Here is a 17555-nt window from a genome sequence, read left to right on the forward strand (position 1 = left end):
TCTTCTTTAACAATTATTTCCTGGAAATTTTAATAATATTACCTTATAGTTTTTATATCATATCATAAACTAGAATCTTTAAGCTTCAATTCAACATATATATCATATCATGATTCTTAAAAATACAGTCGATATGATTTTTTCAAATATTTATGTTGATTTAGACATTTAGCAATTTCTTCTTTAACAATTATTTCCTGGAAATTTTAATAATATTACCTTATAGTTTTTATATCATATCATAAACTAGAATTTTTAAGCTCCAATTTAACATACATATCATATCATGATTCTTAAAAATACAGCTGTTATAGTTGAATGAGTGCATCTTTGAGTCTGCTATGTTCTCAGCGTCATCAACATAACAGACAATTTCACCTTATTCTCTTGATTTTAATTAAAACTCTTTTATTGCATGTTATTTTCAAGATTCTAGATTTACAACGAACAGTTTATCCGCTCAAAAGCAAATACTTTTGTTATTCCGGCAGTAAACTAAAACTAACCGAAGTAAATTTGTGGTTTAATTATTTTCTTAATGACGCCATGAACTTTTTATTGAATTTATCTAAATGAAGGTGTACACGTTTAATTGCAAGATATTGAACAATATTTTTATTTAATTTTAGTTTATGTTTAGCTCTGTGCCCTGTTTTTGTCTTATATTTATTTTTATACGATTTTATATCGATAATTTACGTGACTTATGATTTAGCATTAAAGATCGAACAAATAATTACATGTTAAATGTAAACCGATGTTCATTAAGAAAATATACAAATTGCTATGTTTGTATAGATTTATTAGATTATTGTTTTTATTAAAAAAAATGTTTAAGTATTAAAAAATTTTTAGAGAAATAATTTAACAAAGAAATTTTTGAGAATACCGTTTCGCGTAGAATTTGGGTTATCGTCTTGCGATACTATAATTAAAACTGTGTTCTGTACTAGTGTGTGGCTTTTCGAAACGTGTGAGAGCGTTCAGTCTGACTCTGCGTTTCGTCCAATACTTACTTAAACTAGCCTTAATACGGTACACCTTACGCGTTTCTTACCAAGTTTCGCGAAAAAATATTAATTAAAAAAAAGTAAGGCTGAAATTTCTCGCTTAATTTCTTCACAGTGCCTTTCACGACCGACTATATGTTCAATATGAACAGTAAGGGCATCAGAAGAAAAAAATCTTCGCTGTCCGAAGTTAAGGTAGCTGTTATTGGTGCCCCCGGTGTAGGAAAAAGTGGTAAGGTACATTTTTTTTCCTCAATGAGTTCTCATTCATTCATCTTACGATGAAATAATTATATAGTAAACAGCTTTTGTGTTAAAAATCGATGTTTAGATTTCAAACAGACTTTTATTTAACCTTGTGACTGGATGTTCAAAAATCTCGAATCCATTACGCTATTTCGAGGAGAAACGTTAATACATTTTTTCACATCCCTTTGGCATCGACTTAAATAAAACAGCTTTAAGTAAACAGAAACTTTGAAAGATGAGATTCAAGGAGGTAATAACTAAAATTTTATTTATAATAATTTTTTTATTAATTTCATTTTCAAATAAAAACTTCTAATTAAATTATTAAAGTATAAGTGAAAACTATGTTTAGAATTTATTTTGGCAACATATGAAAATTTAAATTATAATGTTACCATGTTTGCAGGTGTTTGATATTAATTAAGATGGAAAATTAAATTTGATTTATCACTTTTATGTATAAATTCATTTTTAAACCCATTTGCATCACCACAAGTAAATTATGATCAATATTGGCATTAATTTAAGTATAGTTAGATACTTAAACACATTAAACTTGAATTTGGTTTGTAAACTTCTATATCAAACAGGAAATTCAATATAAACACAATCTTTCGAAACAAGACCTAAAGAGAATCGTAAATTCAAACATTTTTTCGCAACAAACACAAAATTGCGAAATTTAATCTAAAATTAAAACAATTTACAAAATATAATACTCGTTGTTGACACATAGCTTAGATTGCGTAACTTTGGAAATTAACCAAAAGTAACAGCGCAAAATATTAAATAAACTTAGTAAATGCCGATTAAAATTTGGGAAATAATTTAAATTTAGACGTTGTTTGTCTCCGGTGAGTTATGGTATATGTAATTGGGGTTACACGAATTGAATATGTGCAGGTGTAAACGAAGGAAACGCCACTGATAATAAATAAACACGGTTCGTGTTGTTTGTTGGCGAAAATGCGCCAGCAAAACCATCGGTGGTGAGCATTTATTTTTGTTTTACAACGCACCCGGAATTATTAGGGCCAATACAAAACACAAGTGGTCTAAATATACTATCCCGGCGCCTAAAGGTTCATCTGCGAGAAATGTACTTTGAAAATCTATGCCAAAACTGCTTGTTGTCAACCGAATTTTAATTAAATCCGTCAAAAAAATTCTTGCGAAATTAATTTTCCGTTTCAAATTTTTTCTTTTATATTCTGATCAACTCGAAAATAAGATGAATAAAAGCAGCTGTTGAGAACGAAATTTAGACCAGAATTCCAACGTTTGAAAGTGGGTGGCCCATTTTCCTATTACGACCGAATACAAGTGTTGTTTTAAGCACAGTTTCACTAACTGTAAGTAATGATGGTGTTTATTAATGAAACCAAATAAATATGTATAAAAATCAATTTATACAGGGTGGGGCAGAATGGAAGGTCGTTTTTGAAATGAGAATAACTCAGCTGGTGTTTAATTGAAAAAAAATTATTTATAACCATTTAACAATTAAAAAGTGAACTTATTTAAATAAGTTCTGAAAATAACTTAAATTGCTTAATTAGCTAAGGTCATTCGTTTGTAAGTCATAACGGTTATCTGGACCTCGGGTCGTGAAACAGTTCCGAAACCGGACTGAGGACTAAGACGGGTACAGAATTTTGGATCGACAGCATCAGCAATGACTTAAAATCCGCATGGTCGTCCTCGAAATGTAAGGACATCTGGGTTCGTAGAAAAGGTGAGATAAGCAGTAATGGTAATATAGCGCTCTGTTCTAAAACGGGCTGCGGCACTCCGAATGAATAGTCGAACACTTCGCAAAATTTTACACCAAGACCCCTATAAGTTTATCGTTGTTCAACAACTAAAAGAGGGAGATTTTTCATGACTTTTCGTGATTTTTGCTGATGAACAAGTAATAATGATGTCCGATGAGGTTCATTTTCATTTGAACTGTTCTGTTAACAAACAGAACTTCCGATATTGGGCAGCAAAAAAGCCTGGTGAAGTGCATTAACGCCCACTTCAGTGAGAAAGTCACCGCTTGGTGTGCTGTAAGCCGTCTTGGATTGATTAGTCCTTATTTTTTCGCAGATGCATAAGGGGCTACTGTAACTGTAATCTCCGAGCGCTATGTTTTCATGTGGATAAACTTTTTGATCGCAGAATTGCGTCGAGGTACAATTAACACAAGAAATGTTTGGTTCCAATAAGAGGGTGCCACAGCACATACAGCCAGAGCCTCAATGGAAGTTATGTTTTTCCTGAATAAGTGATCTGTCGTTTTGATGATGTGCCGTGGTCCACTCATTCTCCTAATCTCACAGCTCCTGATTATTTTTTATGTGGACACCTAAAGGTAAATCTTTTTTCTAGGTAAATCTAGCACAAGTTAGGGAGAATCGTCTATAGTAGTAGTTCAAAACATAATTTTACTTTTTTATTGTTAAATGGTAGGTAACATATAAACTTTACTTTTCAAAGCTGAGTTATTCTCATTTCAAAAACGCCCTTCCATTCTGCCCCACCATGTACATAAAGATCATAAATCAACTTTAATTTTTTATTTTTGCATTTTGTATCATAAGGTCTGTAGCGCGCGGATTTTTCCTGACCATAATCAACGAAGCGTAACTACAACATATACACACGCCTTCAATAGGCAGCGAAATAGATTAGAGAACAATTATTACCACTTTTATGTTAGTTAATTTATTATATTGAACTAAAATTAAAACTATCACTATACATTTTTTCAGAAACAAGTTTCAAACGTTCAAAATATACAATTTGGCGCTGAATAACAACTAAAAGTAGATTCCGGCCGAGGCGCTGCAATCTAAACCTTCAAATACAAAATCTGTAAGAGGTAGCGCCCCGGCTTTATATTCTTAACCATTTAATATAATTTATTACACAATCTGTTTCAAGACAAAACATGAAGGAGATACCGCCTCGGTCGCAAGCAACCTCGGCTTTATACTCTTAATCGTTAATAATTTATTACGATCCTGTAGTAAAAACAGCCAAGGTCGCTTACGGCCGAAGCGCTGCAATCAATTCCTTCCTGGATAATATATAAAGGAACTACCGCCGCGGCCGCAAGCGACCTCGGCTTCATACTCGTAATCGTTAATAATTTATTACGATCCTGTTGTAAAAACAGCCAAGATCGCTTACGGCCGAAGCGCTGCCATCAACTCCTTTCAAGACAAAACATAAAGGAACTACTGCCTCGGCCGCAAGCGACCTCGGCTTCATACTCTTAATCGTTAATAATTTATTACGATCCTGTAGTAAAAACAGCCAAGATCGCTTACGGCCGAAGCACTGCAATCAACTCCTTCCAGGACAAAACATAAAGGAACTACTGCCTCGGCCGCAAGCGACCTCGGCTTCATACTCTTAATCGTTAATAAATTAAGGATCCTGTAGTAAAAACAGCCAAGGTCGCTTACGGCCGAAGCGCTGCAATCAATTCCTTCCTGCACAATATATAAAGGAACTACCGCCTCGGCCGCAAGCGACCTCGGCTTCATACTCTGAATCGTTAATAATTTATTACGATCCTGTTGTAAAAACAGCCAGGATCGCTTACGGCCGAAGCACTGCAATCAACTCCTTCCAGGACAAAACATAAAGGAACTACCGCCTCGGCCGCAAGCGACCTCGGCTTCATACTCTTAATCGTTAATAAATTAAGGATCCTGTAGTAAAAACAGCCAAGGTCGCTTACAGCCGAAGTGCTGCAATCAACTCCTTCCAAGACAAAACATAAAGGAACTACTGCCTCGGCCGCAAGCGACCTCGGCTCATACTCTTAATCGTTAATAATTTATTACGATCCTGTACTAAAAACAGCCAAGGTCGCTTACGGCCGAAGCGCTGCAATCAATTCCTTCCTGGATAATATATAAAGGAACTACCGCCGCGGCCGCAAGCGACCTCGGCTTCATACTCGTAATCGTTAATAATTTATTACGATCCTGTTGTAAAAACAGCCAAGATCGCTTACGGCCGAAGCGCTGCCATCAACTCCTTTCAAGACAAAACATAAAGGAACTACTGCCTCGGCCGCAAGCGACCTCGGCTTCATACTCTTAATCGTTAATAATTTATTACGATCCTGTAGTAAAAACAGCCAAGATCGCTTACGGCCGAAGCACTGCAATCAACTCCTTCCAGGACAAAACATAAAGGAACTACTGCCTCGGCCGCAAGCGACCTCGGCTTCATACTCTTAATCGTTAATAATTTATTACGATCCTGTAGTAAAAACAGCCAAGATCGCTTACGGCCGAAGCACTGCAATCAACTCCTTTCAAGACAAAACATAAAGGAACTACTGCCTCGGCCGCAAGCGACCTCGGATCATACTCTTAATCGTTAATAATATATTACGATCCTGTACTAAAAACAGCCAAGGTCGCTTACAGCCGAAGCGCTGCAATCAACTCGTTCCAAGACAAAACATAACAGGAAGTACTGCCTCGGCCGCAAGCGACCTCGGCTCATACTCTTAATCGTTAATAATATATTACGATCCTGTACTAAAAACAGCCAAGATCGCTTACAGCCGAAGCGCTGCAATCAACTCCTTTCAAGACAAAACATAATAGGAACTACTGCCTCGGCCGCAAGCGACCTCGGCTTCATACTCTTAAACATTAATAATTCATTACGATTTTGTCAAAAAAACAGCCGAGGTCGTTTCCGGCCGAGGCGCTACAATTAGGATCTTTAGACACAAAGGTTGCAGGAAATAGCGCCTTTAAAATACATTAACAGGATTTCTTTTAGTATCAAAGTATCATCAATTCAACAGAATATACTTTATTTGTTGGTTAGAAAATGTAATAAATACGAATTTAATGTTCTTTTAGTTACATTTGTTTGGTGACTAACCCAAAAGTATTTAAAACCCGACAAAGAAAAAACGTTTATAATACCAAAGTGCAAGCTTTCTATTAAAACCTTTCATCTCGTTCAACAATCAGAATAAAGCCCGGACGTTTTAACATCAAACCGTAAACATTCGATACAAAACTAAAAAGGCACATTACGTAATAAAACGGAGTCAAACGAAGCAGCCACCGGCCGATTCTTTTCGCGTACATCAACGCGCAATTATGTTTTACGGCCGAACGCCGTGTTGGGTCGTAAAGCGGCTGTAAAATTGAGCTGCCCTTTAATGTTGTTTCGTTTTTTCTTCTTTTTTTCAGCTCTTTCGGTACGGTTTTTGACCAGACGATATATTGGCGAATATGATCATCAATCAGGTGAGACTGATGAAACCCGCTACTGGATGTTGATGTTTTAATACACTTCTATCGCCAAAACGTAGTATACTAACAAAGTTGAAGCATTCGCTTATGTTGTATTATTGATCGTAAAAGACAACTCTTTTCGATCCTGGCAACTACTGTGTGCCTCGTAAAACCGCTATTAATCCTCGATTATCTAATAAAACGACCGCGTGATTTACGCTTATTGTGTAAACTGGTATCTATTGTTGTTTTTTTCCTTCATTTTAGTTATTTGTTTCAGAAACCAGGTACAAACATGAAGTTTTAGTCGATAATGAACCCGTTTTATACGAAATTTTAGATACTTGCCCAAAGGTATGTATGTAATACGTTTTTTTTATTTATAGGTTTTTATGACTACGATTAAAATATTAGAGGTGTAATAACTATTTAGCATATTATTGCCGTTTAAATTATAAACGTTTTTACGGGTGTACTCGAAATCGTTTTATTGCATACTGTAGGCGTACGAAAGACGCATTCGCGGTCGTTCCATTAACCGATTTTTGTTTAGATGCTTTCGGAAGGAAGTTTTGGTGAATGTTTGAGGAATTAGTCCAGAAATAGTGGACTCAATAGAGGTGTGTTATTGTACCAGCGCCTCGATGGTGTGGCCGTTAAATATTTAGTGCACCTAATTTTGGATCTTTAAAGTTTATTCTTGGATTCCATAATTTTCTAAGACGCCGCCTGTATTGTGTCTAGTGGAATTAATTTCACTTTTATTTACCTATTATTCACAAAAAATTAACAGATTTATTGATCGAATTAACACATTTATAACAGTCTTGGGTTATGCGTTTCAAATTCTATTTACTATTTCGATTCCTTTCGACCCATCACCCTAACGTCATTTCTGCTGAAAACCCTTGAAAAAGTTCTGGAACGGTATATCCGTACGGTGCCATTGGTATCTGGTCCACTGAGTCGCCACCAGTATGCTTATCAAGCGGGAAAATCAGCAGAATTGGCTCTACACAACTTAGTTGGTAGAGTATCCAGGACGCTGCAGGATAAAGAAATCTTGGTTTGTGCGTTCCTGGATATAGAGGGAGCGTTCAACAACGCAATACCACAATCTCTTGAAAGAGCTGCTCTTGACAGGGGAGTGGAAGCAACTATAGCGCGTTGGATCCGCAATATGCTAGATAGTAGAATAGTTTCTACTTCACTCCACGGTGATACGATACGCTTCAGGCCGGGAGGTGGCTGCCCGCAGGGAGGGGTGTTATCTCCCCTGCTTTGGTCCCTCCTAGTTGACGATCTGATTGTGATAGTCGAAGCCGTTGGTGTGGAAATACTAGCTTATGCTGATGACATTGTCGTTATGGTCAAAGGAACCTGTTTGCCGAGGATATCTAAAGTCCTCCAGGTGACCCTAGATACCATTTGCGCTTGGTGTAAGGGAAAGAACCTCTCAATAAACCCGCAAAAGACAATTGTTGTGCCCTTCACCAGGAAGCGAAAGTTGGATGGACTAATCCGCCCAACTATCCAAGGTGAAGAAATTCCTTTCTCAAAGGAAGTCAAATATCTAGGAGTAATCCTAGACAAAACCCTGTCATGGAATGGACATTTGCAGGGAGTTTTGCACAAAGCTAGACTATCCTTGTGGACTTGTCGCAGTCTTTGTGGAAAAAATTGGGGTCTTACCCCTGAAAGACTGTACTGGCTCTATGTGACTGTGGTTAGACCTATGATCACATACGGAGCAGCAGCCTGGTATAGGAAAGTCCGACAGACTTCAGTTATCAGTAAACTTTCACGAATTCAACGAGTAGCTGGATTGGCAATCTCTGGTGCGATAGGCACAACGCCAACTCTAGCAATGGAGGTTCTGCTTGGCCTATCTCCTCTGCATTTGCATATAGAGAAAGTGGCTAGAACAACCATTTACAGATTTAAGCAATATGCTCAAAACTGTTCCGACATGTCCTACCAATGGGCTGCGGAAGACATTATAAGCACTGATACTGTGCTATCAATGCCGTCAGATTTGGCGGTATCACTATCAGTGATTAATGCTCGATACCAGATTGTACTGCCTGAGCGGCAGTCCTGGATCGAAAATGAAAATTCTCTGGTTCGGGCAGACATTTGCTTGTACACAGATGGATCAAAAACGCCTGAAGGGGTAGGAGCAGGAGTATACTGCCAGACACCTCGAATTAAGCAAGCCTACAGCCTGGGTACGTACTGTACTGTATTCCAGGCGGAAGTATTTGCTATTGACATGGGTGCTAAAATCCTTCTTGAAAGAGGGGTGAAGAACATGACAGTACGAATTTTCTCAGACAGTCAAGCCGCTCTCCAGGCGCTGCAAGCCGTGAAAACGGTGTCGGCTCTGGTTAATGATTGTAAGAGAACATTAAACACACTGAGTTGTGATAACAGAGTCTCTCTGATCTGGGTCCCCGGTCACTCTGGTGTTGCTGGCAATGAAGCGGCAGATAAGCTAGCACGAGATGGCAGCGCTGAAGCGTTTGTGGGACCGGAACCAGCAGTTGGTGTATCATTTGCGATGGCCAAATATAAGATTGGACTGTGGGCTGAAGAGAGACTTCGCCTACTGTGGACCAGTTCTCCTGGAATGAGACATGCTAAGGTGTTTATTAACATCGCCACTGTCAAACCCGGGAATATTTTAGGACTTGCCCGTAGTAGCATAAAAGTTCTAATGGGTGTTTTTACTGGGCACTGCCGATTAAAAGCACACCTCAACTTGTTGGGTTTAGCCGACGATGTTGAATGCCGACTATGTGCGGAGGGAGCAGAGACGGTTGAGCATGTTTTATGCCACTGCCCTGCCGTTAACCGTATCAGATTCTCGATTTTTGGGTCGCAGTTTATCTCCTCAAAAGATCTGAATGACCTTTCGCCGAGCAAGGTATTAATGTTCGTTAAGAGCATTGGACTGCACGGTGAAATTTGATAACGATATCTATCGGGGTACCGATAGTAGAATACCCGATATGTATTCTATGTAATGTAATGTACTATTTCGATTAAATTGCAATAAAATTTTGAATGTTTTGCTCCCAATTAATTGCTGCGCCACACACGGTGATTATGCTGATAATCGCAGGAACATTTCAGCATCATTTCGCTACGAGAAAGATGTAATAAAATTGTTGATATGTAATGCATGCGTTGCCAGTGGACATCTCGTAAAAATTCGATTTTACCTCGGTTTCCCTCTCTATATTTAGCCCAGTTATATATTCTTTGTATTCAAGCGTTGCGACCGCGAATTACTCACGATGGGAGCACGGATTTATTCCAACGCCGTTTTTAACCTTTTTATTTATGTTTCTGTTATTCGAACCGAATCCAAAATTTCTATTTGAAAATATTGATAAAATTGTTCCAAATCATAAACATTTATAGAAGCAAACTTTGCAATCTCTCACTTTTTCAGTCATATCATTGCGTCGCTAAAGGTTACCATATTTCAGGCACACTCTTGTGTTACGTTGACATTGCAGGAATTTATCAGGGTCAGAACTTAATTTAGACATTCTTCTACAAGTTTAATCATTAAGATTTAGGTGTTTGACTTATTTAATCATGAGATGCTTATTAATAGGGCAACCAAAAATATGCTCAAAAAATATATGCTGTATAAAAATCAAAATATGCTGTTTAAACATGAAAATATGCTCTATAAAAAAGAGTCTTTTCCAAATATTCCTATCAAATTTAAAATGTAGTTGTCTTTTAAATCTGTAGGCGAAGTTAAACAAAATAAAGTAGAAATGATTTCTATTTATATCTCGAGACATTTATTAGTTTGACATGTTTAAACTAAAAGACAATTAGAAAATATTGAACAATATACAAAAGACAAATAGAAAGAAATAGATTTAATAATAATAATAATAATAATAATAATAAATTTTATTGCCCAACAGCGCACCATATTAAGGGCAAAATACAAAAAATATACAAATTATTACAAATTGTACATCAATATAATTACAAGTGAAATTAAAATGCATATAATACATACCTAAATAATAATACAATCAAATAAAAGAGGCAATGTTTATTCTAGCCTACAACTATCGTTCATGTTCGTGATCATATGTGTTATCGGCGCCCTTTTTTTGACATTTGTTCTGCATAAAGGTGGATAAAAATACAAATGGGACCGAGAATTTATGCGCGGCACCACTATATTCACTCGCGACAACAACCACGCACAGTCGATCTCACCACACATCAACTTTTGCAAGAACGAGGCACTTTGGACCATTCTTCTATCCTGCAGAGAAGGAAGCTTGTGGCGATGCAGTAGATCTAAGTAGTTCACTCCTTTAGGCGGATATTGACCATCCATACGATATGACAAAAATTTGAGAAATCGACGCTGGACTTTCTCAACCATTAGTTGTTGTGACGTGTAAATAGGGTACCATATTACAGAGGCATACTGATCCTCAGTATGAAACCCAAAGTTCTCCAAGCCTGAGAGCACATCTCCTCAATATAGGGCAAGAAAGAAAGTTCTGAGTCAAACAGCACTCCCAGATCCTTCACCGTAGAGACCCTTGTTAGAGGTATGGAAGCCGCAATATAAACTGTGTCGATTTTATTTAACTTCTTTGTAAATGATATATAAGTACATTTACTGACACTTAAAGAAAGGGCATTGAAATTGCACCACTTCTGAATAATGTCCAGGTTGTTCTGCAGCATCCTAGAGTCATCCAGTGATCTGACCTCCACAAAAATTTTCAAATCATCAGCATAAGCAAGCACTGGACAGGTAAGCGAGTCTAATAAATCGTTTATATATAGAACAAATAGCAGCGGTCCCACATTGGATCCTTGAGGAACTTCAGATGTAGGCGAGTAGTCGTCGGAATAAAATCCATTGTAAAAAACACGACATACTCTATCAGCAAGGTACGATTTCATCAAATTTAATGAATTAGAAGACATACCAAAATAGCTCAATTTCTGTAGCAACATACTGTGATCAATGCGATCAAAGGCCTTCTCAAAATCGGTATAAACTACGTCGACTTGTCCACCAACATACATTGCCTCTGCGACGTACTGGGTAAGACAACATAAATTAGTTATTGTCGAGCGTTTAGGCACAAAACCATGTTGGTGAGGCGATACATATGATTGTGTGTGACGATAAATTGTATTAAAAATTATCTGCTCATATACCTTTGCAAAATTAGATAGAATAGCAATTGGTCTATAGTTGGTTACCAAGGACTTGTCACCTTTCTTAAATACGGGCGTGATTCTAGCTGACTTCCATCTCTGAAGGAAAATCGAAGCAGTTATAGAGCGATTAATAATGTACATCAACGGTTTAGCTAACGCAAATCGTACATCACGTACCAGAAAACTAGGTATTTGGTCTTCACCCGCTGTGAGTTTGGAGCTAAAACCCCTCATTACAGCAATTATCTCCTCCTCGGTTACCTGATGGATATTAAACATTGGCAACGTGGGAACTGCGTCAGTAAAATTCCTGGAATTGTCAGAATAAACAGATGAAAAATAGGAATCGAAAGCATTGACTATATCAATCGGAATAGTATATTCATCTACATCATCTCTAACGATCGACGGTATTCTGCTAGTACCTTGCTTTAGTCGAACGAAATTCCAGAAATCACTAGGATCGTGCTTTAAATTATCAGAGGCATGTTGCCAAAAGGAATTGTAAGCAGCGTCGATTTGTTCTTTTACTAGTGATCAATAGATTATAACACAAATACAGATTCAACTTAAATTTTGATTACAATAAATGACAAGCATCTCACCTAAATTATCAAAAAGGAAGCTTTGTCTGTTTGCACGTAAAACATTCTTGTACATTGAAAAACTTCGTCCCACTTCCACTGAAGTTATAGGTGCAAACTTAAATGCTAGTATTTCACTAACAGTGTATTTATTGTTTTTATTTCTGTAGATCCTGTACTTAAACATGTAGAAATTTCTTTCAAAATAGAAAAACCATGATTTTTTGAAATACACATATCCATTTTTTTCTTTACTGGCTTAGCAGTTTCACTGTTTATTGGAATTAATTAAGTCCTGAGCTTTTGTCACTATATCAACCTGTGCAGAAAGCGAAAGCCCAGTTGTTTCCAATGTTTTTATTGACGCACAAAGGAAGCCATAATTTGATGCAATGAAAATCAAATCTGATTTTATTGTATTGTCATTTAGTAAGGCCTTTGAAATTTTGATTGATACTAGGCGCTATTTCCTTAAAAATTGCTACTCTTGATGGCGCTTTTAAAAATACTTTTTTCACATTGGTCGATGTTAGTGTATGTACCTCGAATTTGCTCACAAACTCGATGAAGTCCGTGTGCAGCACAAGTCAAGTGTGTCACTTTTGGATAAAACGTTTGTATCGCCTTTTACCATGTAGGGAGCAGCATCTGATACAAAGAGTAAAATCATATCTCTGTTGAAAGTCTCACCCAAAATGTTAACAGAATCATCGAAATGTCTTGCAATAGTGCTATGATTCGCTTTATCAAGCACTGCTGTATTTAACAAAAATTTTTGTTTCGCAATCGACTCATCTTTATCCAAAATACCAATGATGACATTTGCCACATATCTTCCTGTTGCATCTGTGGTTTCGTCAATTGAGAGCCACAAGAAGCGACCGTTGATACATTTTCGTATGTGTTCTATGGTATTTTGGTAAAGTTCCTTAACATACTTTGTGCGAAGAGTAGTTTCAGATGGTACTTTGTACTCTGTGTATGACTCTAGGAACGATACTAATTTTTTGTTACGCATTTTATATAGAGGTGTATCAGCTGAAATTAGTGCGCTACATAGATCTTCTGCAAATTGAATATCTTTTGATTTGGATGTGGAACATTCAGCAAAAAAAGGCTGAGTAGTTTTCTTCTCATTATTTTTTTTCTCTAATTCTATGTGTTTTAAACTTGCTAGATGCTGTTTTACCGAGAATATTTTTTCGGCTGACACAGATTTGTTGCACACTTTGCAAAAAAGTACCTTACCATCAGTTTTGAATACAGGATATTCACGCACATATTGGGATAACTTTCCTGAACTTATCGAATGTCGATAATTTAATATTCTTTAAAGAATTGAATAACTTTATGCTAACTTTATATCAAATTGCAAAATATGCAATGTATGCTCGTATAGATAAAATAAGCAAAAATATGCTCTAACAAATACGGCTCAAAATTCATAGATTGATTTGAAACAAATTTCTATCTAGTCCATTTTATTCTGGAGGGTATGAAAAAAAATATACGTTTGCATATTTTTGCCCTACTTATTAATATTGCGTCATATTCTTCACTACAATAATGTTGGTGTAAATTTGACTCTATTGAAATGTGTACAAATTGCATTTGTCCATAATCCTAAAACAAAAAAAAAAAATTGGATAGCAAAAATAAGTATAACGAAATACGTATTTTATTGCAGTCGTCAATTTAGGATGTAGCTCAAGGAACTTGCTCAACATATTTGGCAACTTTCGTTTTGCCGTTCTGAAATTTGAATGCATATTCTTGTTGAAAGCAAAAATTGGGTCGATCGAGTCACGCTTTCAGCCCGTTTCTTTGTTATTAATGCTGAAAAATAAACGTGGCTGCAAATTCGATTAAATTTCAGAAATACGTGTACGCAACCTTGAACGAAAATAATATTTACAGGCACGTCCATTACGAAACGGTTGAATGGAGATTTTTTTTTTGTATACTTCGCGACCGGAACTTGAGAAGGCTATAATTTTCGGGCGTAAACTCTACGATAGTAATGAATTAGAACGTGAAGGTTGAGGAAATATATCAATTCGTGTATGCTTTGATCGTTGCTTTATCGGTCGTAATATCTGCGTTAAGATAATATTATTACATGATGCGGCCTCATCCGGTATATGGACAAATAAACCACGTTTGATTACTAAAATTAATAAACGTTTCTTGTTAATCAATTAATTAACAGAAGATCATCGATATAATCGCTTTATTTATTATTTTCAGAATGAAGATGATTTTCCATCATCAGATACCTTAAATTGGGCTGACGGAATTCTCTTGGTTTATTCCATAACAGATAGAAGATCATTTGCGTATGTTAAAAAAGTAGGGACTTTACTAAACGATTGTGATATGCCGCTTTATCTCGTTGCGAATAAAAATGATATGATTCATTTAAGACAAGTTAGCGCCGAAGAAGGTACTATTTTGGCGAGAGATTTAGAATGCGGATTCTCAGAGGTAACGGCTGCCGAACAAGTTGGTCCTGTAGCGATGGTTTTTCAAGATCTGTGTAAAGCGGTTTTGGCTGCGAGAAGAAAATCAAAACATTCGCTCCTCGAGAGGATGTTGGGCGCAAAAACTACTAATATAAAATTGTACGCGAGAGGGAAAAGCGATAGTGCGTTACCGAAAGATTGAAGGCCGAAACGCAGCGACGACAGCTGGTAAATTTTAGTTTATTTTGGCGATTACGTGTGTCGGCGATGATGATGCCGTATGTTACGTAGGAAGAATCACATTCCCTTAAGACGTTAGGAGTAAACAGTTTTATTATTAGAAAGGAAGTGTGTATTTTGAAATAATGCGACATGTTATTTTTACAACAGCAGACGTTGATGACGAGTTTTGTAAACTTGCCAGAACTGATAACACAATATTATTTCAACAATAAATATAAACACAATAAATTAATATACTTAAACAGTTTAAAATATAAAAAAAAATCTTTTTTGGCTTTTTATTTCATTCCATTATCTCCGGGAGAGGTCAACGCATTATTTGTGCTTGGATAACGCAAGTTTAGTTATAATATTAACATTTGCCATTGTCAGAAAAAATGGGAAGTATAAATTCTCCCACCAGAGTATTTACTTTCACAACTTCAATGTCACGTGGAAGTCGGAGTCTATTCCTTTGCGTGATATCAAACTCAATGTAACTTTTGAAATAAAAAGAAACCAGTATTGGATGATTTTATTTCCAGATTGAATTAAAATTATTATACTTCTGGCTAATATCAATCTTTGGTAATAAGCAGATAAGTCTTGTTGTTCATGTTTCATGATGTACGTAGAAATGCAATACTAAAAACTTTTTTAGTTATCCGTTTGTTCTCTCATCAGATGTTTAATTGGGAAAAATTCAAGAATCATCTCGTAGCTTCAAAATCGACGATTTTTTTCAGTCAATGTGAAATGACCAAAGAGAAACACGTTAAAAACAAAAGGAAAGTGCGGAAAAGTGTAGAACATACCAAAAAATCACATTAAAGTTTCGATGTGACGTCACAAGCAATGTTAACCATGCATTTTCCTATTAAACCGGTCAACACCTATCCTACAAATTGTTTATTTTATAGCCACGCACAAAATCAACCTGATAAACTTAAAAGTAAAGTTTCGGATGAAACACCCTTGTTTTTTCAGGCTTTCGATGCATAACGACTGACTAAGATTTTATAAAAACGTTGAATCCTCATTAGTGTTTAAATTAATTTGGTTACAACATTTTTGTAAGCAAGTGTGGTCTTGTACAAAACCAAAAAATTCGTAACTCCAAATTCACTAAATATCGCGCGAAGAACATCTATCGTATTGATTGAAAGGATACTATTCATTTGAAAAACTTTAACCATCGTCTACATGTATCGGTAAACACCTTGGTTAGTGCTCTCTTCAAAGGGTCTAGAGAAATCTATATGAAGTTGTAAAACGACTCCATTTCCCATCTCCAACTCATTGTTACTACATTTGTTATTAAATACCATTACTGTTGTGCCAGGATGGTTTCATTTCTTCATCACAGTACAACACACATGTTTTTCATCCTTGACTTGTTCTATTTGTTCCCCAAATACCATTTAAATATGCTTATTATAGCATATTAATGTATATGTAGCTGCGATTAATATTGCAAAACTGGATCTACATTTTTTTTTCCTAAATCGATGTACAACCTCATATTTATAATATTTTTGGGTTTGTGGGGTCTCGTAATAACGAATCACTAGCATTCTTTGGCTATTTGAGTATACTTTAAAGAAATTCGTTTTAAAGGCTTATCTGTCGGAGGAATAAAAGTAAATATGTAATTGATCAATTGAAGTCTAACAGCGAACAACACCTCAATTCCTACAATTTATAGTCAGTTGTTAAGCGGGAGGCACTGTTAGATCTAAAACCATTTAGCCAACTTCAATTGACCATTTTCTCCCAATTCCTAACACCCGATAAAGTATTATACACATTATATGTTTTATACTTTGTTACCTAAAAATCTTAGACCTGTCGTTAGATAGACTGTGCATCAATAGACTGTGTTGATACTAACACTACACCGAAAACTAAAAACATTCGGATTTAATCGCACGTCTCTCAAGGCGGCTAAACCCGAATGATTCTAGTTCCAGGTCTAGTGTTCTAGTTTTAGTGCAATAAAAATATGCAACATAGTGATATCTTATGCTAACTAGCACTAACTACCACTGTCACTAGAACCTAGAACTAACATTAGATCTAGAACTAGAAACATTCGGGATTAGCCGCACGTCTTTAAAGACGGCTAAACCCGAATGATTCTAGTTCTAGGTCTTGTGTTAGTTCGAGTGATAGTGCAATACTAGAACTAAGACTAGACCAAGAACTAGAAACATTCGGATTTAGCCGCACGTCTCTCAAGACGGCTAAACCCGAATGATTCTAGTTCTAGGTCTTGTGTTAGTTCTAGTGAAAGAGTAAAACAAGAACTAACACTAGACCTAGAACTAAAAAGTATCGGTACATGGTCTTGTGTTAGTTCTAGTGATAGTGTAAAACTAGAACTAACACTAGACCTAGAAAGTATTGGGTTTACTTTGCGTCTTCAGACTCTTGTGTTCAGTCTTGTTGTAGATAAGAACGTAACGTTTAGGGCATCAGGTATATTTTTGAGGTTATCTTTAATTTATACCCGGGATTTTTCCATAAACCGTTTATAATGAT

The 17555-nt window shown here is 36.2% G+C and overlaps 1 protein-coding gene and 1 long non-coding RNA gene across 3 annotated transcripts; both read left to right on the forward strand.

Moving 5' to 3' along the window:
* Positions 1–979: 979 nt before the first annotated feature.
* Positions 980–15303, forward strand: LOC111413995 (ras-related and estrogen-regulated growth inhibitor). Of its 2 annotated transcripts, XM_071193904.1 has the most exons (4): positions 981–1242; positions 6479–6535; positions 6804–6877; positions 14578–15303. In XM_071193904.1, exons 1-4 carry the CDS (start codon positions 1146–1148, stop codon positions 14992–14994), a joined length of 645 nt encoding a protein of 214 aa, XP_071050005.1. In that variant the 5' UTR covers positions 981–1145; the 3' UTR covers positions 14995–15303. The 2 variants fall into 2 exon arrangements, with proteins under 2 accessions (XP_071050006.1, XP_071050005.1); XM_071193905.1 differs by lacking the exon at positions 6479–6535 and having other exon boundaries at positions 980–1242.
* A 252-nt stretch (positions 15304–15555) lies between these two features.
* On the forward strand, positions 15556–15910 carry LOC139428906 (uncharacterized). Its single transcript, XR_011639574.1, has 2 exons — positions 15556–15641; positions 15699–15910. It is a non-coding gene; the product is annotated as an uncharacterized lncRNA (long non-coding RNA).
* Positions 15911–17555: the final 1645 nt, after the last annotated feature.

The sequence above is a fragment of the Onthophagus taurus genome, chromosome 2 (genome assembly GCF_036711975.1).
Source record: "Onthophagus taurus isolate NC chromosome 2, IU_Otau_3.0, whole genome shotgun sequence".
NCBI classification, from domain to species: Eukaryota; Metazoa; Arthropoda; class Insecta; order Coleoptera; family Scarabaeidae; genus Onthophagus; species Onthophagus taurus.

Coding starts and splice junctions, on each gene's coding strand:
- LOC111413995 (XM_071193904.1), top strand. CDS start 1,146: ATGTTCAATATGAACAGTAAGGGCATCAGAAGAAAAAAATCTTCGCTG. Junction 6,536..6,803: donor CGAATATGATCATCAATCAG/GTGAGACTGATG, acceptor TATTTGTTTCAG/AAACCAGGTACAAACATGAA. Junction 6,878..14,577: donor TTTTAGATACTTGCCCAAAG/GTATGTATGTAA, acceptor TATTATTTTCAG/AATGAAGATGATTTTCCATC.